This window comes from Scatophagus argus, chromosome 17, assembly GCF_020382885.2.
Source record: "Scatophagus argus isolate fScaArg1 chromosome 17, fScaArg1.pri, whole genome shotgun sequence".
Taxonomy (NCBI): domain Eukaryota; kingdom Metazoa; phylum Chordata; class Actinopteri; family Scatophagidae; genus Scatophagus; species Scatophagus argus.
The window spans coordinates 13,266,526-13,289,152 of NC_058509.1; the positions used below are offsets into that span (position 1 = coordinate 13,266,526).

At 41.3% G+C, this 22,627-nt stretch overlaps 2 protein-coding genes and 1 long non-coding RNA gene across 6 annotated transcripts in view; 2 read left to right on the top strand and 1 right to left on the bottom strand.

Annotated features, from left to right (window-relative positions):
* Positions 1-14,639, top strand: satb1a (SATB homeobox 1a). Of its 2 annotated transcripts, none has more exons than XM_046416750.1 (11): positions 1-675; positions 899-1,122; positions 1,332-1,508; positions 1,596-1,722; positions 2,828-2,951; positions 4,180-4,291; positions 4,827-5,362; positions 7,093-7,290; positions 8,487-8,642; positions 10,727-10,930; positions 11,982-14,639. In XM_046416750.1, exons 2-11 carry the CDS (start codon positions 912-914, stop codon positions 12,849-12,851), a joined length of 2,715 nt encoding a protein of 904 aa, XP_046272706.1. In that variant the 5' UTR covers positions 1-675; positions 899-911; the 3' UTR covers positions 12,852-14,639. The 2 variants fall into 2 exon arrangements, with proteins under 2 accessions (XP_046272706.1, XP_046272705.1); XM_046416749.1 differs by having other exon boundaries at positions 1-421.
* Positions 12,598-16,558, bottom strand: LOC124074208. The gene is made up of 3 exons (XR_006845813.1): positions 16,428-16,558; positions 15,895-15,991; positions 12,598-12,726 (listed from the first exon to the last, which is right to left on the bottom strand). It is a non-coding gene; the product is annotated as an uncharacterized LOC124074208 (long non-coding RNA).
* The window catches only part of tbc1d5 (TBC1 domain family, member 5), a 20,307-nt gene continuing 14,139 nt past the window's right edge, over positions 16,460-22,627 (top strand). For 2 of the 3 annotated variants that reach the window (XM_046416751.1, XM_046416753.1), the window contains exons 1-3: positions 16,460-16,597; positions 21,638-21,690; positions 22,114-22,232. In XM_046416751.1, coding sequence (XP_046272707.1) covers positions 22,133-22,232 — 100 coding nt within the window. In that variant the 5' untranslated portion in view covers positions 16,460-16,597; positions 21,638-21,690; positions 22,114-22,132. Of the gene's footprint in view, positions 16,598-21,319; positions 21,349-21,637; positions 21,691-22,113; positions 22,233-22,627 lie in introns of all 3 variants that reach the window. The other variant, XM_046416752.1, reaches the window with a different exon arrangement.

A 22,627-nucleotide genomic window follows, 5' to 3' on the forward strand; every position in this document is an offset into this window, starting at 1 on the left:
TGAAGTGCAACCAACTGCTGTCCCGGAGTCAGTGCTGTAGCAGAATATCTGACAGGGAATATATTCCAGCAGCTCCAAGCCGTGTATTGTTCTCTCTTAAGCTTGATCAGCAGCATGCCCCGGCGCTCTGGATGGGAGGTCGCTCTGAACTTGTGCTGAAGCCAATTCATCGTCGCGGTTGAAGGAGAAGAGCGCATAGGGGCAAAACTACTCAGGCAGTAAACACGAGATAATGTCGGTGTTAAACAGACGGTTGGTGTAAGTGAAAGGACGCGTGCCGACGGCCAAAAGAACCGTTTCTGTTCCTAAAGTGGAGATCAGTGGGAGCGAGGATAACATATGGATACAGCCGATGTCTGCAGGAATGGGCTACTGATGTATGATGGCAGCTCGGACATGCACGTTGTGCCGACTGAAACAGGTTGGTCTGGCCCCGGTAAAACTTCAGCAGAATCAGACGTGGGACGATTAGCGCGCATTTAGGAGCAGAAGATGAACTGAATCGCTGTCGCTTTTACAGCGGCGCGCCTGAAGATGACAGCAGGGTTATTATGGGAAACCGCGCTATAGCATTCACTGGACTTTTACTGGATTTGGAGGGTTATCTCAGTTGCTGCATCTGAGCGAAGGTCATCCTGTAATACTGATCCGGATATCCTTCAGGTCTGGGTGTGGGTATGTTTTTGTGTACCTACGCGTGTGTCAGAATTGTGCTTTATAATTTTCTTGTTAGACACAAAACTCTAAATAACAGCTGTCTTTCACCATCAACACACTTATTAGATATCCGTATATACAATACACGATGTTTGTCATTGTGAAAGTTACTTTAAAAGATATGACTGATTTATTTGTTAGCGTCAACACCTTTTTTTAAGTGTCTGTGTCTCTGTATTAGTGTGAGACCACAGATGGACGCCCTCTGTAATGGAGCCAAGAAACCTGAGGGCTGTGATCCTGCTGTAGAGCCCCGGCCCCCTCCTGCCAAGCTGGCTCGACTGGAACAAAACGGATCAGGACCCTCTGCCCAGGAAAGGCAGGAGAGTCCTGCGGCCAAAAACCCCTGCCTGGCCCAGAAACCCACCACAGTGAGGACACAGTGCAAGAGCTTGCACAGCAGAGGTACATGGGCTTCAGAGGATAGATGCAGAGCAGCTCAGTTTTGTTTTGTTTTGTTACAGTCACTTGAAACCTGGCGATACAGATTGAGTCTTTAGGTCTTTTGGTTGAAAAATCCTTCGCATGTCAAACATGCTGTCTGTGCTTACGTCCTGCACATTGCAATCACCACTGTCATGCTTGCATGGCATAATTTGTGTGCATCAACTCAGGGAGCCTGCTGCCTGTGTTCTGTGTGGTGGAGCACAAGGAAAGCCCTCTAGAAAGAGAGAGGAGAGAGGAACATGCCGAGTTTGTGTTGGTCAAGAGAGATCTACTGTTCAACCAGCTGATAGAGATGGCCCTGCTGACACTGGGTTACTCGCACAGCTCTGCTGCACAGGCCAAAGGTAACGTAATACAAACATGCACAAGCAGGAATGGACACAAAAAGTCCACAGTTTTCTAGCAGGTTTTACTTTTTTGTGTGTTTTCAGGTCTGATCCAGGTGGGCAAGTGGAACCCGGTGCCTCTTTCCTGTGTAACGGATGCTCCTGATGCCACAGTGGCTGATATGCTGCAGGATGTTCACCACGTTATCACCCTTAAGATACAACTGCACAGGTAGGGAGCCGACAAATATAAATCTTAAACCTTATCCGCTCTATATTGAGTCTCAACACTGGTTAAGTATTTAACAGCCCTTCTCCCAGTGCATGCTGGAAATGACTCTCACCACTGACCATCACTAATTTGTATTAAGAAAATAAAACAACCAAAGGCGATGGACCAAATCAGATCCATACAAACCATATTTTGTTATGCAGTATCTAGCAGAAAAGGCTAAAACTCTTATTCTGTTTTAATGCCATTAGATTAAATTTAATGAGTGATTTTATTTGCTTGTTGCAATGAATGTTAATGAGCATTTCAATCAAGGAAGACATTAAAACTTATTTCCTGGAACATTTTTGAATGATAAATGTCCACACTTTTTTTTTACTTTTGTGCCTCCTTTTTGGTCCTAGGTCAGATACGCCATGAGATTTCGGATAGCACAGCATATTTATTATTACAAGATACAGCAGACATTTTGCCTTGTAGAAAAACACAGATGTTACTAATAGCGTCAACAGTGGTTAACAGTGAAAGCAGCGAAATGAAATTCAGACATCATTAATTTTATTTTAATTTTACTCCTGTGCCTATTGCTTTTCCTGTCGCGACATGTCAAAATGTCTTCAGCAAAAAGGTCTATTGTCTCAAAGAAAGAAAGATGTTTTGTGAGTTTATTTGTTGAATTTATTAAGTGCTTTAGTTTCCTCTCGCAGCCCAGACTTTCATCCACACCCTTTAAAGTGTCTATGATTGTGTTAGACTGGAAACTTTGAGTCCTACCTGCCTGTCACTTATTGAAGGCTTTGAGAGGCACCAGATAAGCAAGGAAAGAAGTTTTTGAATACATCTTCTTTTTAAATGGGCACTCCACTGATCATCACAATAAGCCTGTGAAAACATCAATTCTTCTGTGGCTCTGAAGATGAAAAAGGGTCTAATGATAGATGCTATTAGGTTGAATAATGGCCCTAAGTTGGAACTTAATGTCAGGTTTGTCAACTGAGTTCCCTAATTTTGTGGCAGTGCAGCAATTAAACACTGGACTTTCCTATTAAACTGTGATATAACAAAATACTGCAATTCAAATATTTTTAATTTGCTCTTTGTCTAGCTGTCCCAAGCTGGAGGACTTGCCTGCCGAACAGTGGAGTCACTCCACAGTGAGAAACGCTTTGAAGGAGCTCCTTAAGGACATGAACCAGAGCACACTCGCCAAGGAGTGTCCACTGTCCCAGGTTTACACACACACACACACACACGCACACAGAGGATGCATATAAGAAGAGAGAAGAAGACAATTTAGGCTGAAGCTCAAAGCGTGACTGTTAAATGTCTTTGGCCTTTCATGTCTTGCGAATGTGTGTGTGCCCGTGTGCTCACTTTGACACATGAAGCAGAGGGAGCGTGTGGTCCAGTTGGACAGGAAGCTCAGATGCAGTGGTAGATAAAGTGTGGGGGCAGTGCGCGAGAGAGAAACAGATAAAGAGAGATGGTTATCTCTTAAAAAGCCCAACTGCCTGGGCTGCTGCCTCTCTTGATTCTTTCCATTGCCAACCTGTCTGACTGTCACTCTCTCTGTCTGTCAGCCTCAGCCACTGCCTTACTTTCACTCACTGTATCTGTCCATCTCTGCCACTCTTTGGTATTTCTTTTTTTCTGCATTCTTGACTGATTCAGCAATAACATCCCAATCTGGTTTAAAGATCTGTTCAGTTCTGGGATGTTTAATTAAGCAAATACAGACACAACTGCAGAAATAGTTGTACATTAAAGATGCACTATTTGGGGGAAGGCCTCTTTATGAATATTCATAATTATCAACTTAGTCGATCTGGTAATTTGCCTGAGGATGCGAAGGACATCTACAGTTTGATAAAGAGAAATTGCTCACTATCTCTCTCTTCTTCAGATTCCTTCCTTCTCTGCATATCTGATATGGCCCACCTCTCTCTCTCTCTCTCTCTCTCTCTTTCACTCTGTCTCTCTCCTATCACTCCCTTTACCCCCTTTCTTGTTTGCAAGAAGCAGATTAAAATAAATATGAGAAGATGAAAGGTGTAATCAGATGGAAAGATTGCAGAAGAGGATGGTCTTCGGGGAAAAACTGTGTGTGTGTGTGTGTGCGTGTGTGTGTTTTTGCATGAGTGTGTTTGTGTGAGTGAGACAGACAGACAGAGAGGCAATGTCTCTGATGACCTCTCGTGTTTTGTTACAAGCACACACATGTACTCACACATACATGCATGCATACACATGCTGTACATATACAAAGAGGCACACAAGGAACTCACACACTGATACACTCATCTGTCTTTATTATCCTATTTACCTGGGGGTCTTTTTAATAACACAGATCTGAGTTCATTAATATCAGATGTGTGAACAGCTGAGACACCCAGGCCGCCCATAGCAGGAGCATGGAAAATGTAATGAAATTCTGTTGTCTTTTCCCCTCTGTTTCAGAGTATGATATCATCTATTGTAAATAGCACTTACTATGCAAATGTCTCAGCTGCCAAGTGTCACGAGTTTGGTCGATGGTACAAGCATTTCAAGAAGACCAAAAGCTTCAAGGGTGAGGGATTTCAATCAAGCCTGCAGACATTAAGTGCGCCTGATAACTCTTACAGCATGTCTCAGATCCACTCTACAAACTAATTCTGTACACTATAGACCACAAAGTAATCCTAATACTGTTTCAGCAGTTAGATATTTTATATTAAGAGGAAACTGTGCAATATGGGCTACGCCAAACATCAATTAAACTGTCAATGTGGAAAGCCGCTGCTGATAAAAAAAAAAGCTAAATGTTTTTCTTCAAATTTAATACTTTTTCCACTGCCAAAATGTTTCTGGAGGTGCCTCATTACATCCCAGAGTGTGTTCAGAAATTTCCAGCTTTTAATTTGTGCCTTGTGTCATGGGAGAATAGTGAAAAATGATGATAGTAAAAATCCAAATGTATTTATTATCCATACTGTGTGGTTTGTGTATACTTCATTTCACTATTTTTCCAATTTGAACACACCATGTACTCATGTACTGCTTAGAATTACCATCCAGTACAGATTTGGGACACACTATTTGCTGTTTCTTCTTTTTTGCACCAGAGATCGACAGCTTCTCCGACCAGTCCACGCATATCACTCTCACCCAGCAGCCAATCACAAATAGCCCAGCTGATCAGAGCTCCACCCTTCTTTTCCCTCGGGGAGACGTGGCCAACATATGTGGCCGACCCCCCCTCAGCCTGCGCCCTCACAGGTTGGTAACCCAACCTCTCAGCTCCCAGATGGTCAACCAGCAGCTTGTGATGGCCCAGTTTCTCAACCAGCAGTATGCTGTTAGCCGCATGCTAGCTGGCCAGGGTCTCTCACCATCCCCGCAGCAGTATCTCAACCACCCACCGGTAGGGAGGGCTCCTGCCAAGGTCTTCTCCAAATCTCCTGATTCCCAAGCCCCACAGCAGGCACACTGTGGCCCAGGGGGAGGGCCTGCAGCCGGGCCACAAAACCAATCACCGGCTGGGTCTTCTGTGGGGTCAGCAGATGTTCCAAGTGACATCTACCAGTGTGTGAGGGAGGAACTGAAGAGAGCAGGCATCTCCCAGGCCATCTTTGCCCGGGTGGCCTTTAACAGGACTCAGGTATGGAACACATAAATGATCTGAATGACAGGTGTTCAAAGAGGTTACAACTGTTTCCTGGTGATTATATTTTGGAAGTGTTTCCAGGTGTGGCCGTTGTTGATAGGAGTGCTCTGTGATTATATGTGTTTGATAGTTGGCATGGCCTTTGCCGCAGTGCCCCCTCCGCCCATGCATGTGTGTGTGTGTGTGTGTGTGTGTGTATGCGTTTGTGCCAGCTCTCTGCAGCACAAAGCTGGTGCCAGCACTGAAGCAGCTGCTGGGCCAACTAATCACAAACCCTTGGAGAAATGCTGTCTCCCTCTCTACCTCTTCCTCTTACGGCCCTTCCATCTTGCCACCTTTCAGTCTGGCAACGCTCCTGTTAATTTAATCTCTACCTCTGATTGTCAATCCATCTTTTTATTCAATCTTTCCCATTTTTCCTTATATCAGTCTCAGTCGTTTTGTGTCCTTATCTCCCTCTGCCGTTGCATCTAAGACTAAAATGCCACGTTATGTGTTTCCATTATCTTACATTCACCTCCACACCTGCAGAAATTGGGCTCAGAGGACAGGTTATGCCCATTGTTACTACTACTATTATTATTATTACCTTCATTATCATTTTCAGCATGATAAGCAAAGCTAGTTATTATCCACCCCCATGTTTCCCCAATGCCAAGTCTAAGGTGCTTCACAGGGAGTCACACAAGCTGGGCATGGTGCCAGGATGCCATATACATGTGAGGCGAGCATTTGTCATTTGGCGATCCACATTATTCACTCCATCTATTTAGATGGAGGAGTTATGCTGGGTGGATCCAATGATGATCCATGATTTGAATAAGAAGGCTGTTTCCCCTCTTCCCATTTCCATGCCAGTGTGAAATCTGATTTCTGCTCAGGAAGGGAGCTCCACAGTATGCATGTGATGTTTGAAGGCTTTCTTGCATACACAGATACGACCAGAGTAATGCTAGCTCTACAGGTGAGTTCTGTGCTTAGCACTGACTGCGAACTGGCTCTGCATCTTTTATAGCTTTGAAACACTAAACCAAAGAAACTTGACAAGGTGCCTTTTTGAATGAAATCCAGAGCTGGATACGTGGAGCTTTTGCAAAATTCTTTCAGAGCTTTAGATTACAATAATGGAAAAATCCATAATCTTTAATAAGAGATCCATCATGGCATCCGGTGTAAGGGTGATATTTGAGGTGTCAACACACTCTCTGAAAGCAGTCAGCATTGGAAAGATTGTCTAGGTATTTTATATACCCAACACAACCATTCTATATGCTCGAATATTGAATACAGCCAAGAAACAGTTAGCTTAGCATAGAGTAAGGACTGGAAACAGGGACACAGCTATTCTGGCTCTGTCCAAAGGTGAAAAAAAAAATCTATCTATCTGATATCTGAGATGTATGTGGGGTATTGATCCTTTCATCTAACTCTCAGCAAGAAAGCAAACAAGTACATTTCTCAACAATTAAATGAATCTTTTCCAGATTTTCAAATTAAATATGTAGATGATTTGAAGCTAAAAGGAATACACTATTGGTTTAAGATAACTTTTATGGGACCCACCGCTATGTTTTCACCACCGGCAATTTTTTTAGAATAATAAACTGAAATCGATTAAAACTAATATGAATGAGTTTGGCATTTCACACGTGTGTTATTGTGTATTCCTGCTTGGACCAATCAATGAGAATCAACTTGCGTGTGTGTGTGTGTACTTCTACCAGGGCCTGCTGTCAGAGATTCTGCGGAAGGAGGAGGACCCTCTACACGCTTCCCAGTCTCTGCTGGTCAACCTGCGGGCCATGTACAGCTTCCTGCAGCTCCCTGAGGCTGACAGGGAACGCATTTACCAGGAGGAGAAAGACAGAAGCCTGACTGGATTCACCCCCAGCTGCAATAACACACCACCAAGACCCACACAGGTCAGCCAGCAGCAGACAGACTGAGAGAAAGAAAGTACTGTTGTATAGCTCAGGAAGTAAAATCAATCCATCCATCCATTTTCCTAATCCATCAGGGTCGAAAGAAGGAGGAAGTAAATTCTACGAGATCTTAAATATTCTCAGTCTTTCACATGTGGATGAATGGACAGATTGTGTTAAGTTAACAAAATGGACATAATCAACAACACAACATGAGTAATCATGTCAGGGAGTTGTTTGCTCTCGACAACTAATAGCACCATCATTAGGTGTCGAGACAGCCAAAAAAAAACTTTCAAAGAGATTTGGTGTAGACATTTCCTCTCTCTTCAGGGTGATTTGTAATACATTTGGCAATCACTTAGCTGTTAATGTGAAAATGTGTGAAAAACTGTAATTAGAAAAATCATGTGCCTGAACTATACTTTGTGTTTAGTGCTAAATGGCTCACATTAGTATCCTAACGCTCTAAACTGAAATGATGGACATGGTTAACAACTGAAACACATGAGGATTATAATTGTTAGCATGTTAGCATGCTGATGCTAGCATTTAGCTCAAGTACAGCCTGACAGAGCTGCTAGCCTGCTGGCTGTAGACTCCTGATTCTATATTTTGTTAGCAAATCAGAAAGATTATAAGGTAGTAAAATAGGGAAAGGATTGCCTGTAAATGAACACTGGAAAGTAAATATTAAATGGATTTTTTTTTTTATTGCAGAAAGATGCAGTAGACACACACACACACACACACACACACACACACACACACACATTTTCTCCCAGTTTGGATTGGTCATCTCCCTGAACACTACAGTGCTGACAGTGCTGTTGCCCCGGAGAGGGTGTAGGCTGCCACATGTTTCCTCTGATATACACAAAGTTGCCAGCTGCTTCTCCTGCCAGGGAGAAGCTTCATTTCAAGGGAGTATCATGTGAATTGGTTCATGCCTGCGCCACACATTAAATTCTCCTTTGTATAGGCACTTCTAAGGCTTCATAAAAGACATGATCCCACACCAGATTCCCATTTCCAGATACTTAAAAGGGTGTTTCCCTGAGCGAAAGGCCAAGCTGAAGTTGTCTTAGCTCTGCATTGGATTCATTTCACTTTGCTGCAAATGCCCTTTACAGATATGCTTATTGTGGTTGGCTTTTAAATTCAATTTTCTTGTCTTCATGTCTTCCTCCTTTTAGGCAAGACTGTCCCCAGTTACAGGAGATAGAGCATTGAGGACAGACAGTTGTGTTCTCAATGTGAGCGCTTCTATCTACGAGGAGATTCAGCATGAAATGAAGAGAGCCAAGGTGTCGCAGGCTCTGTTTGCAAAGGTGGCTGCCTCCAAGAGTCAGGTACTTTATTCCTTCCAGCTGTAAATCTAACCAATATGTCCAATCTTAAACACACACACACGTTTCACCCAATTGTTTGTAATGCTTAATTGTTCAAATTTACCTTCTTTGCTGAATCCATCTCCTCGGTTCAAGCAGGGGTGGCTAGTGTGTGTGTGGAGAGGAGCCCAGATAATCAACCAGCAGCTGTACTCTGCAGAGGACTATCATCAGTGCATCAGACTGCTATTGTGTCCTAAATTATCACTTTAATAGTCACCATACAAAAACACGTGCACATATACACACTGCCTATTTGCGCACATAGACATACTGCACGAGCACACGCATGCACATGCAATCCCGCAAACACACACAGTCAGACAAATGCACTAATACACACATACACACGCAAGCATGATTTGAGTGTTTATTGTTCTCATTTTTATGGCAGCCCCATAAGCTTGTTATTGCCTTTTGTTTTGAGGATAATTTCCCTTCATGGAATGGGGGGATTTTAGCTGTCTCATTTTCTCCCCATCCCATGCATGCCTCCAATTTCATCTCTTTCTTTCTTTCTTTCTTTTTTTTTCTTTCTTTCTTTCTTTCTTTCTTTCTTTCTCTCTCTGCTCATCTTAAAAATGTTGGAGGTCATTCAGCGGTCACACCAGTACAGACAGGTGGTCCAAAACCCCTGAGGTTCTTTTTCTTCCTCTTTTTACTTTATTTCTCTGTGTTCTCATCCTCCCTCCCTCTCTCTGTCTCTCTCTCTCTCTCTCACACACACACACACACACACGCTCTCTATCTCTGTATTACCCTGCTGTTTGGCAGGCAGAACCAGGCTGGATCTCTCTGCTCTATCTGCACTGTGCATCTGGATGGCATTGTGTGCTAGACTTGGGCTACAGCCAGGTGTGTGTGCGCGCGTGTGCATGGGTGTGTTTATGTGAATCTGTGCGTGTGAGTATCAGCCTGCTTGAAAACGTAATCATGCTCCAGTTCATGAATCTGAAACTAGCTTGGCTTTACCCTCCTCAGTGTGCCACTCACAAGTTTCTTCTGTTGTGATGTGGAAAACGATTCTAGCTAATAAGAAAATCTCTCCCTCATCTTTTGGCTTTGCCGGTAGAGGATCCTCAGAACCGCATACTTTATTGTTCATCTTTGTATACTGAGAACAAACAGGAATTTGTGAATTTATATTTAATTTATAAACCTTTGAACGTATTACCACTTATATCTTCAATTCTAAACAATCACAAAATAGATAGAAGAGTGAGTGAGTGACTGACTTTGTCTTTACACACACACTCTGCACCCAGAAACGTCTCCAAAGGTGGATACCTGTTTTAGAAAATTTCTGATCAAATAAATGAGATTGCATCAATTTTCCTGGTTATATGCTCCAAATTAGAAATTAGACGAGGACTGTGTATTTTCAAAATTCACATATAAATTTAAAAATGTATTACAGAAATAGGCTTATATGTATAAAGTTAAACCTACAAACATGTATTTTTTGAGTAATGGTGTTTTGGCTTAGTGCTCAACATAACATTCAACTGCATGCAAACACTAAATAAAAGGTACATGAAGACGAGCTTGTTTGTGGAGAAATATTCACTAATTAATGAACTAATTAACAGAATTATTGACTTAATTAGCATGGCTAATGGATATGTTTATTGTATCATGGCCATTGTGGCAGGACATTAGGCAGCTCAGAAGCTTTTTGTTGTAACATTATAGTTGATCACACGAGACAGAAATTTTCCTCTTGCTTCCTCTTGCTCTGCAGAGTTAGATGAGGTCACATAGATGTGCACCACAGGAGCTTGAGGGTCATGTTGAAGGACACCTCAGAAGAATGAATGTGTGTTGACACAGTGTCTCAACCTCTGGGTTAAGGAAAACCCATTTAATGATGGCAGAGCATCTTTGAGTGCTCAGGCTTACACAGTAGGCAAATATACTCATATTTACAACTACACTATAGTGTGTTACAAACCATGTAAACCACGTATATACCATATATATACGTTTAAGCATATAAATGCTAAACTGGGGGACTTAAAGTAAAAGTGAAGTGTCACCTCTTGTAGGGCTGGCTGTGTGAGCTGCTGCGTTGGAAGGAGGACCCCAGCCCCGAGAACCGGACACTGTGGGAGAACCTGTGCATGATCCGTCGGTTCCTCAGCCTGTCCCAGACTGAACGAGATGCCATCTATGAACAGGAGAGCAACAACGCGGCGGCACAGCAGCACTGCAACGACAGGCTCACATTGCTGAGCAGTGACAATACACTGGTGAGCCAAAGAGGGGTTTTTGTTATTATCTTTAACACCCATAGTATGAGCAGTTTTTTAATAAAGATGAGCAGCACTGGCCAGCGGATAAATAACTGTTACCAATTCGCTTTTTTTAGAGGAGTGTTATCACTACAACTTCAGATGACATGGTTTTATTCATTGTCAGGCAGTTAAACATGAATTTAAGTAAACTGATATATCATATCAATAAATAACACTGTTTGAATTTTACCTGAAATTTGAAGGAAAATCCATCACATTAAAAGCCAACAGATCTCAGGTGTGTGCGATGGAAAAGCAGCGCAATAATGACAGCTAAATGATTAACATGTTAAGCAATGATCCATGAAGCTGATTAGTTATCATTCTTTCGCCTCCATAGTTCATGCATGGATTGATGGCTCGATTACAGCACAAACTCACAGTTAACCTGTCAAAAACTGGTTGTGCATCCCCCTGTTTGTGAAAGCAAGAAGGCTTTACATGTACTGTTTCAGACCCTGGCCTGTTTTGTAGACATGAACATTGGATGGTTGCACAGCAGACCACCTCGCGTATGAAATGAGGTCAAATGAAGGACAGAACTGCCATCAGTTTGCACATGCACTGCCAACAAATACTTACAATGTCCGGTCTCTGTCATTATAAGAGAGCAGTTCTAATACAAATGGTTTGCGGTTTGGAATGTAGAGATGGAAAATTTGATGTCAGTTCTCTTTAAAATATTGTAAATGTCTAACTGGAGCATGTTTCTGAAGCAGTGAAGTAAACTATGATATAGTCATTACTTCTTAAATATCTGTCATAGTATCTGTCATAAAATATACAAATAAAAAGCTAAATTTGTTCCGTGTTTGTAATTCCTTTCACTTCAAATCTTGCAAATATGCTTGTCTATGTTGACCTTATTTCACACCATCTGCCATTAAAATTAAAGTAAGATCTACAGCAACACAGTGCAACTTAGTTGGTGTTGAAAGTATAAAATCCAAAAGACCAAGTAGCTTTTTGCTGTGATTGCGTCTAATTTCTCTTTTTCTCCTGTCAGTACCAACGAAACTCTCCACTGCCACAGCAACATCATCTTCAACCCCACCATCCTCTGCAGCCCGAGGCAGGGCCTCACCTGTCTCCACGGCAACCATGCGCTGCATCACCAGCCGAGTCCGAGGTTGGGCCCAACTGGGGGCACATGAGAGTACGTTTGCAGGGCAGGGGTAGCAGCAATGATGACAGAGGGGATAGTAATGACTGGGTTGAGGGAGGGCAAGGAGAGAGAAGCAGTTTGGGAGGAGAGTGGGGTTGCACAGGTAGGGTGACAGACAAATGTACAGAGCAAGCGAGGGATGAAAATATGGGTGAAGGAGGGATAAATGAAACCTTGGGAGACAGTAAAGAGGGCAGGGTTAAGGAGAAACTCTCTGTGAAGTGGCCCAGCATGAGGGACGAAGACCAAGATAGGGCTGGAGTTTGTTCAGAGGCAGATAACGAGGTCCGAGATGGAGTTGAGGCGCAAGGCGAGGGGTTAAGACTGTCCCACGAAGCATTGGGAATCCTGCAGAGCTTCATTCAGGATGTGGGCCTCAACCCAGATGAGGAGGCAGTCCACACCCTGTCGGCCCAGCTGGGCCTCCCCAAACACACCATCCGAAGATTCTTCAACAGCCAGGACCACGATCAGCATCAGCACAATAGCCAGAGCCCAAAACACAGCCAAGACAAGCAGAATGGCTGCACAGAGCCGCAGTCAAACATACCTCTGGGGGAACAGGAGGAGGAAGGTGATGAAAAGACTGAAAGAGAACAGAAGGTGGAAGAGATGCAAACAGGGATGAGTGAGATAACTGTTTTGAAAGAGTCAGATATTGGAACTCAAACCATTCCCCCTATGAAGGAGGAGCAGGAGAGCTACATCTAACCCAAATACGTGCTGTAACACACTGACTCTCAGTGCGTTGCTATGGGAGTGTTTTATAAATGCTGTGGAGGGACTACTGTATATGTGCACACCACAGCTTAGACCCATACAGATCATTATACTTAGAGAGCTGCCATGTGATTTGAGGATCCGTACTGCACTTGAGACAGAAGACAACTGTGACCATATGTGCAGATAACGTCATAACAAGTTGTTTCTGTGTAGATACGTGTGTCTGGATGAATGGAACCCCCATGCAAAGAGCCTCAGATTACATATCACTGTAAGAAATTTGTCATTGTAGTTGGTTAACTGACCTAAAGTTTGAGAAATGTTCATGCCAGAAATGCCTTGCAGAGAGTGGCACTGCCAGTCTGTTATTTTAATGATCAATATGGCCATTGTTTTTGTTTTGGGGTATTTTTTCACTACGTTTTGGATTTAAATGTTTAACTGTTTCCTGCAGGAATCTCACTGTTATATATTACATTGCTCAAGTTTGTCTATCACATTGTATTGAATATCAAGTTTCCTGATACTGTTTTAGATGAAATGATAGTTGCATTTGTGAATGACATATAGCATGGGGATTTAACTCTCTCATAAATGACAGGACATCCTCTGCATTTCTTTTTGCTGCAGGTATTAATTAATCAATACATGAAACACAAACTGAACAACATGTGGGTATTTAAGGTGTCTTGACTGCAAATCAGTTATTGTTCCTATTTCTCAACTTTATTCTCAACAACAAGATTTTTGCTCCTGAGCATATCATAGTTTACATATGGTATTTCTATTACTGCATGAATCTAAATTTCCCCAAATAGCTGTGTTATTTTGAGTGTCATGTTTACACATTTTGTGGTTGTCATTTTGTAATGGTTTATCATTGTACATACTGTAGCAGAGACAGGCATAATAATGAAGCGTTGTAAAAGATGTCCTGAAAGTTTGCTTTGACATTCATTCTCATGTGGTTCACACGGACTGTGCTGTACTGAGTGCACAATGTTTAAAGTCTAAAGTGGACACTAGAAATGCAAGACTGAAGCTGTGCACATGAAGTGTTCAAATTAAAAGACAGCACTTTCATTTGCGAAATCTGTTGTGAGCATTTGAGCTTCTAGTTGGAGAGTGAGATTATTAATGTTATGTGTTTTTAGAGTCTGGACAGATAGCTTTTAACTCAGTCCATCTTTGTATTTTAGTTTGTCAGACATTTTACAGATCCCTCTCAGTGTATATATTGGTATTCATATAGAAAGTAGAAACATTTCTCCACAGTAAAATATGATGTTTCTTACCAGGAAACTCAGGTTTAAAACCTCGTGACTGAATCACACAGAGGCTGAGATAGCTGGGAGGGCTTCATGCCATTTCTGCTTTCCAACAAATAAAAACATGGTTGTTTTCTCCCTTCACAGTGTAATATCAGCAGATTTCATTTGCACTTTGGAAACATTTAGCTGACCCTATAGAACAAGGAGAGAAGTAAATAAGAGATGAAACTGCTATTTTAAGATGAGCAAAAGGCTGCTGTAAAAGACCCATTAAAGATATAATCAATGGTTCTGATGTCCTCTGTCTGTGCTGGTGTTGTAGAGTTAGATTCTCTTGTATGTGACTGTGTTGATGTTGGTGAATTGCTGTCATTGTTTCCAGCTGTCAGACAATATTCTTCTGTGCTTCTCACCAGGGCTCCCTGTACCAGTGGATGTGTGTCTCTGTACAATCACATGTCCTTCAGTGCTGCCAGTGTTTTCTATCTTCTGTCTCTTTTTTTTTGTCCCGGTTGCTATTTCGATCTGTGTTTCTGTCTCCTCTGTTCTGCCCCTGACTCATCTGTCTCTCCTAGGGACTTTTCATGGTGCAACATTCAAGCCCCATTTGGTCAGAATAGCTTTATAGAGTAATTCAATAAAGCCATGCTCTTTTCTGTCATCTGTTTCCATGGCAATACTTTAGTCAGGGCCAACAAAAGGCCATGAAAGCCTCATCATCAGTAATATTAGCTATAATAATGATGATAATGGTGCTCTTGAAATGCCATTCCTGTGATGATGACGATGATGGTAATGGTGATGATGGTCATTATGACTGCTTTGTGTTAACCCCCACTACACACACACACACACGCATACATGCACATGCACCACTACCAGTGCACTGGTTTGACTGATTAATGCTATCTAATGCCACCACCTGCCTTTTTTGTACAATGACCCTCCTGCTGCTTTGGTTTAGTTTGTTTTGTGTTTTGTGTTTTGTCTGTGAGAAGCAATTTGGGATGAAGGTGTTTTATAAAAGCACTCTACAGATAAACTTGACTTGTCTGACCTCAGAAATTGCTGCAATTAAGTCTCCATAAAACTGTCTTAATTAACCCTTGTCCTGTAGAACCATTTCAGTGTTCTTGCTTACTCATAATGTGTTTTATTTCTCCTTTTCACAACCTTGGGCACTATCAATGTAGCATTCTGTCTGTTTTTCTTTATTCACAATTTTGTTGCCCATGTGTTCTTTTTTATGCAAATTAAGACCCTGAAAGCCACAGTTTGTGTACTGATAAAATTAGAATTGAATCTGCAGTCTCCTGTGCAATTGTATCTCTGCAGTCTAAAGTAGTTGGACATCTTCAAGGTAATTTCAGGATTTATTTTCCACACCTGTCTAATGGGACAGACATGTGACAGAGAAGGCAATACAACAGACAAGTGTGTGGTAAGCACAGCACAAGGGGCTTTCACTGAACTCAGAGAGAACAGTTGGGGGTTGTGTGTGGGTGGTGAGACGAAGTATCTTCAACTTCCAGGAGTGTAGCTATGATAATTTATCACTTAGTGGAATATACACAATTTGATTTACTGCATGTTTCAGATCTTTGCACAGAAGTAGGTTGTTAAATTTGTACTAATTTCTGAAAAGCTGCCTTTTTAAAGAGTACATGTTGTAACTAATGGCTTGATTAAATGTTAAGAAGTCATTTACTATGGCTTTATACTTTATTGATCAGTTCTAATCATTAATGACAACTTTTTACCAGATTGTAGAAGATCCCTCTGGTTGTTCTTCCATCCTCCTCAGGCAGGACATTTTGTCTTATCTTTGGTAAATCCCTCCAATTTACTGCTTGAAATCTGGCCAAACAGAAAAGAGCATCCAATACAAAAGCAATATTTAAACACATATTAAAATTTTACGTAACGATAAATTTACACACACACACACACACACACACAAACACACTTCTTTAATGACGGTCAAACTTTTGTCATGCTGGAGGGGGATATACACCAGCCACAACTTGGCAACCCTACATTTTTTTATTATTATTATTAAACGCGGATCTATAAGACATTACTGCATGATTAACATTATTTTGACATAAATGATCAAGTCTTTAGTTGTAATGTATTAGTCGCTTTATAAAAGGCATTTACTTTTGTACACGAAAGTAGCCTCTAATTTCACTTTAAACGGAATTCTGCTCAGAAGCTCCTGTTTTCCCCGATTACACACTTGTTGATGTGTTGTTTATGACGCTGTTTGCAGATGTGTTTGATTTAGCCTTACCAACTGTGTTGTATTTTAAGCGTTTACAGCCTGCAGACACCGTCGGTCTCGGCTCCGTGGTCACGTGAGCAGTCAGCTGGTCTTCAGCACATCCGCCTGACCCGCTACTGTTTACAAATCAGCAAACAGTCCGAAACAGCAGAATGAGGAGTCCTGCATGAACTGAACAGGTACCTGAACCACACCCGGTGACTCTGTCACTACTCACACATATATTAGCCTGCGTGTGTGTGTGTTTGAGGGAGTGTGTTACCTGTTTGTCTCGTGGCTTGCAGTAGCTGTGCGTCGGAAGTAAGGACAGGCCCGTACATCGGCTCGGTTACAACTTGCTAACAGCCAGGCTAACGTCACATTAGCTCACCTGCTTCCTGTCATCTGTAGTTATATTAAGTGAACACTGACAGCTGTAGCGTGTTCTTGCACATTTATTTGACTAGTTTAGCGTTTATTTAGCAGTGTTTCCTCACACATCATGCAAGCTAGCGTAGCTGTTATGGCGTTTTTCCCTCCCTGCCACCGAGAAGTACGTTGGCTGTCATCGCCGACGGACCCTGGGTTAGTTTTACCCCAGATTATAGATACATTATCTCTGCTGACAATGAATCATGGTGTCAGAACTGTAGAAAAATGTCTCATATTTGTGACAGGTTTGCTCGTGTAGTGAGCCTTTAACCTGTTTTCTCGGCCTGGCCCACCATGCCTGGCAGATTTAGTGATATTTCCAGGACAGTGCAGAGGTTTGGTAACAGCTAGCACGGCCTATCTGCACGGTTTAATGTGGTTTCGCGCACCCCTCCACGCTCCACTAAACCAGGTCAGCACAAACATGTGTACAGAGAGAGTCCAGAGTCATTGTCCGCAGTCTGCATTCCGGATTAGTTAGAGGAAAAAGCCCCTTAACTAGAATCGAGAGCTGTGGTGAACTCTACCTCTGGCCCGTAACTAACCTGCTGATTGTGTTGGGAGACTGTCGGTGGTCTTTACTGCAGATGTCTGCTTTGGCAGGTTTACTGAGAGGCAGTGTGTTGTAGATCAGTGGTGGGGAAATTTCTTCTTCAGTCTGTTCCTGCATCTTTGAAAGGTTCTGCCTTGTTCTCCTTGTGTAGTAGGCCTTCCTCTAGTTCACCAATTTCCAACCTTTTCAACCTCTTGTAGGTTGTAAAATAAAACATTGTGTACTTCTGACTACTCAGCACTGTGTTGTTTTATAGCTATTATACTCCTGAGGAGGTAAAACCATCCAGTAATTGAATTAAATTCTGAAGGAATTAGGAAAAAGGAAGAAGTTTACTTTTGCAGTAGAATCAGAATCAGAAAATATATTTCCTGCTTTCCTATTCTGTCAAGACCCCCCAGGTGGCTCTAGCTTTTGCATAGAGATAGATTTCTGTCAGATTTTAGTCTCTTGCCTTGTATTGGGAAATTGAATCAGTCAAGACCCAGCAAGTTAGCTGTATTCTGCCAAGGTTAAGATCCCAAACATGTTCTCAACCTCTTGCTGATCATGTGACTGTAAAGGCTGTGAAGGCTCCTGGGCTCTTGCTGTGTGCTGAAGTAGAGGCATGTGAGTTTGTTTAGCTGGGGTGTTTCACTTTGACTAAACTGCAATCTGCCACTTCCACTGTAGCTGCCAGTGACGGCTGTTCTCATTGCCTTTTGTAGAATCCTTTTTGAATATTCATACTCTAAAGAGCCTGCTTACTGATTCTTTTTCTGCAGCTGTTTTACGTTGGACTGCTTTGACAGTGAGCTGAAATGAGCTGTAGTGGGGTCTTGACTTATGAGACATGATGACAAACATTTTGCAGAACAGGCAGCAAGGCTGCAGCCATTTACTGTGAGAGGAGCTACAGTTGTGATTCAGTCATATTCTCTAAATGGAAATTCTGCAGGAACTTAAGGAAAAATATTTAACACAATTTAGTTAGTTTAGTTTCAGAATAGTTTAGCTTTTGTGTCTTTAGACCAGTGAGCTTGGGGCAGGCTGAAGCTTTTCTTTGTTTCTTTTCATGTCAGCTCAACCCGAGCGTGGGATCTTTGGCATGTGGTTGCCGGCCAATACATGAACAAAACCTGCCCGTGCATTTTGAAGAAGAGCTGAAGTGAATGTGAGTTTATGAACCTGGCAGACCCCTCACCCTCCTTACTGTTCAGCTGATCCGTGTAGCTGAAACTTTCTTTTGAAAATTTAGACTCAAACATGATAATAACTGTGGCGCCTTTCAGAGTGAATGTGTTTAATAGAAGTGAGGGGAAATGTGAAATGTTTTGTAGCACACACAGTCGGGATTATTTAAGGAGGATGTTCAGAGTGAGGCTGTTTGACTTGATTTTGGTATGCATCAACCATCCAAAACATCAGCATTGCTTCTTTGAAATCATACTTGAAGTTGCATATTTGGCATACAACTTTGAAAAAGAAAATGCAGAGGAATCTTTCTGTATATAACAAGATAATGTAATAGCTACAGTTTGGATTTAGCTCCACAGGCTGTTGTTGTAAATCCTAGGAACAGAACCTACCTACCTCAGAACAGATGGACACAGTGTTATTTGTCTGATGGTTTATTTATGCATTTCATTATGTATTGATTTGATTATTTCATGAAAGATTCGTGTTTTGAATTATTAAGGTGTCTCCAGGTGCTGAGGATTAAATTATGCAGAAGCTAATTTGCCTTGATTATTATGTGGTAACATTTGCTGTTATGTCGTTTTCCATACAAAGTAATGGCGTCCGAAGGCTGAGAGAAGACTCGCTTCAGGCAGGGTTGCACTAACACGACAAGGCCTCAAACCTTTTACCTTTATCATCTTTCAATGACTCACAAAAAGCCTCCTCAAAGCACAAGACACAGTGAGAGATCTGTGAAGGCCTCTTTAGAAAGTTTGAACGCCTTTTTATTTTTGGAAAGATGGTACAAAGCTCTGGCTTTGCTGCTGGTCTGTTGGGAAAAAAGTCCCTCAAAATATCTTTCGACATTTTTGTGAGATGCAAGTTTTGGTCAGTGATGATTTGACTTAATATTCTGTGCGAACTGACTGCTGTTTATATCCATATTTGCTCAAGAGGGATTGATAAACCTTTCATGCCAATCTTTCAACGTAAACTATGAAAACAGACCATTATTGGAGATACCTTTGGAGATACCACAGCGTTATTTTGTCTTTCCCTATAGTTGTGGATTAGTTTCGATTATTTAATAGGATAATAAGGGAGGGAGAAAAACCCCTCAGACTTAAGGAGAGCATTAGTCTTTGAGGAGAACAGATGTTTCCTAAGAAAAGAGGCGCATACATTATGCATATAAAATTATTTCTGTTTTGATGGCGTGTGTTGGTGATTTATCGAGCGGTGTTCTATTCACATGGTTAACAGGTTTAAGAGATGCCTTTGTTGTGTTATTTCCACAATTAATAAAGTGAAAGAAAACATAATGCTCTGTGGAGGCGTGCTTTTCTGTAGGCCTGTGTATTAGGCTAACCATATTCATAGATGTGGAATAATCCCAAGCCGGATAAAGAATGAACACAGAGTTGTTTAACCTAGATTGTGATGTCTCACAGAGAAAGTTCTACTTACTAACTGTGATGGTTGGCACAGAGGTGTTGGCTCAGGGCTTACCTGGCATGGATTTTAACTGCATGAATTTTTGTAATGTTTTGTTGTGTTTGTTTTATTTTAAACGTTCAAGTTGTGGTTAGTGCACAGTTTTTCAATATTAAGAAAGGCCTTCAAACTGCATTGTAGGTTATTATTTTTTTCCATTAAGTGTCAGAAAATAATGAAAAGTTCTTATTATAAATTCCCGCTGCCCATCTTTGTATGTCTTGTTTTGACCAACCGTCGATCCAAAACCCTAAGATATTTGTTTTACATTGATATAAAACAGAAGAAAGCAGCAAGTCATGAAATTAGAGAAGGCAGAGAAATGTTTAGCGGTTTTGCTTTGAAAAACAATCATTTTTTGTTCCATCACCAATTATTAACTATTTTTTGCTGCTGTTGGCTAACTTGTGTATTGTTTGTCTTGCTTATTTACACTGTAGCCAGTTCTAGTCTAATGGACTGGACTGTGGCTTAATTGGTTGGTTGAATGTTGTTACTATCTCAGGCTTGTTCCAAGAGATTCAGAAAACCTACTTGTTAAAACTACCTATTTGAGTTAAGGTTTTGTATTATATTTTAGACATTAATATAGCAGCATACAACTGTTATAATATATAAATCTATATAAAGATATAGTAGAGTAATGGCATCCTTCTTATGTGGGGTGTAATTTGAGCTTCTCTGTTTATTGTTTTGGTGTTGTTGTTTTGATGTTGACTCTGAACTGCATTTTTTTTCTTGATGCACGTGTCACTTGATGGGTACGCAGCTTTATGTGTCTAATTTCGTTAGTGACTGGCTAGAGTTGCATTCGCTAGATGTTGCTGAGTTCTGTAAATAATGCCATTTTAAAGTTTCTTAATGATGGTGATTTAATAAATTCAGCTTATTGTCCATCTCCAACATCATGTCATTAATATAAATACATTTGTAGGAGATCTAGTGATTTTATACATTATTATAGCACAGACATTATCTGTGTGTGTAGACACATACTACTTAAGACCAGTGTATAACAGAAACGTGATAACCAACGGGTGTAGGAGCTAGCAGAAATTTTCTTGAAACTGAAAAATTTTCTTAATAACACAGTTACTGTCTATGTGTTATGTGAAGACCAGTCTATTGACATCAAAATATTTAATTGATGCATTAATCTGACAACTTAATGACCTCATCTGCATTACTGCTTGTGTTAAATATATTACAGCTCAAGTGCTTCTTGTTAATTCAAGTTGTTCATCACTGACAGTAATCAGTGTCACTGTTTTATTTTCTGCAGTGAACTCTTTGTGATCATCACAGCACAAGGTATAGTTATAGATAAATCTAACTACAGTCACAGATAACTATTTAAATAGAAAGTGTTGTGTTTATTATCCTCGTTGATTCTACATTGTGTTTAAAGGCATCTTAAGTCACATAGTAGAAACACAGTGGATAGTTAGTTCATGACATTAGTTTTCTGCTGCCTGTTTCCTCTTTTCACACGTGCGTTTTTACATCACCTAATGATTTTTGGCCCTTTAAGAACCCATGTTGTTCATTTCCTTTGTGCACTGACAGTTTTAAGTTTCATTATCGTTCCTTCTTGCTGCAGAGTCCTCTTTTTTCTTCTGAGTCTTGGCTGAGGAGAATCACAAGACTGTGACGGTAAGTCCTGATATTAAACAATTCAAGGGAGTTTAATGTCAGGAGTACCTGTAGTGATTGCAATAGATTTTGCATGCAACACTTCATAAAGAGGTCAGAGGTCATGGTCAGCAAGAGAATAACATTCCTGCTCAAGAAGGAGAGCAGATCCCAGTGAGCATAAGTCCTGACCGAAGGTCGGTCTTCATATCAGTAGATGTTTGCCAGGTTAAAGGGAAGCTTTTGTTCTTTATCATTTGGAGATTTTGGACTTTTTTCTGAGTTTAAAAGTCATACATGACATGACATAAGCTACCCAAAGTTTTGTTTGTAGATTTTGTATTCTCCAGCTGATCTGCTTGCTGGTCTATAGCTGTGATTTAATTCAGAGCTCTTTTTGTCTCTTTTTCTGGTTTCTCTCTGGTGTCTTATTACTTTCTCCAGGTCCAGCTGGGTTGTGGTCATGCAGCACCCCAATTTTGAGACCCGCCACCCGCTCCAGACAGATGAGCAGCAGGAGACAGGCTTTGACCCACTCCATAATTTCAACAAGAACAGCAGCAGTACGTAAAAGTGTCACACTTGTCCAAACTCGAATTTAAACTCTGAAATGCAACCTGTGGCAACATGTGGGTGATCCTGTTGTGTTGGGACTGTCCTTAATTTCTGTTCACATTTTAAAGAACTGTGCTCTAGATATGCTGCTAAATCTCCTCATTAAAGTAACTCTGCTAGTAGTCCCTTTCACTCATTCATATTAGAGTCCTAAACCTACACTTACACTCAGAGATCATGCTTGGCCACTAGATGAAGAACAGAGTTTTGAAGAGAGACAAAGTTCTAGATGGAGAGGGATAATAGTAATAATCATTTTAAAAAAAGAAATTTAGAGCTCAGTGTGAAGTGTGAGTCACAGACGTGGCTGGCGATGCCCCTGGGCTGGAGGTGTTTTTATGTT

Excerpts from the sequence above, each read along its gene's own strand:
- satb1a (XM_046416750.1), top strand. The coding sequence starts at position 912 with ATGGACGCCCTCTGTAATGGAGCCAAGAAACCTGAGGGCTGTGATCCT. Across the intron at positions 7,291-8,486 it reads CACCACCAAGACCCACACAG|GCAAGACTGTCCCCAGTTAC; the intron begins GTCAGCCAGCAG and ends TCCTCCTTTTAG. Across the intron at positions 10,931-11,981 it reads TGAGCAGTGACAATACACTG|TACCAACGAAACTCTCCACT; the intron begins GTGAGCCAAAGA and ends TTCTCCTGTCAG.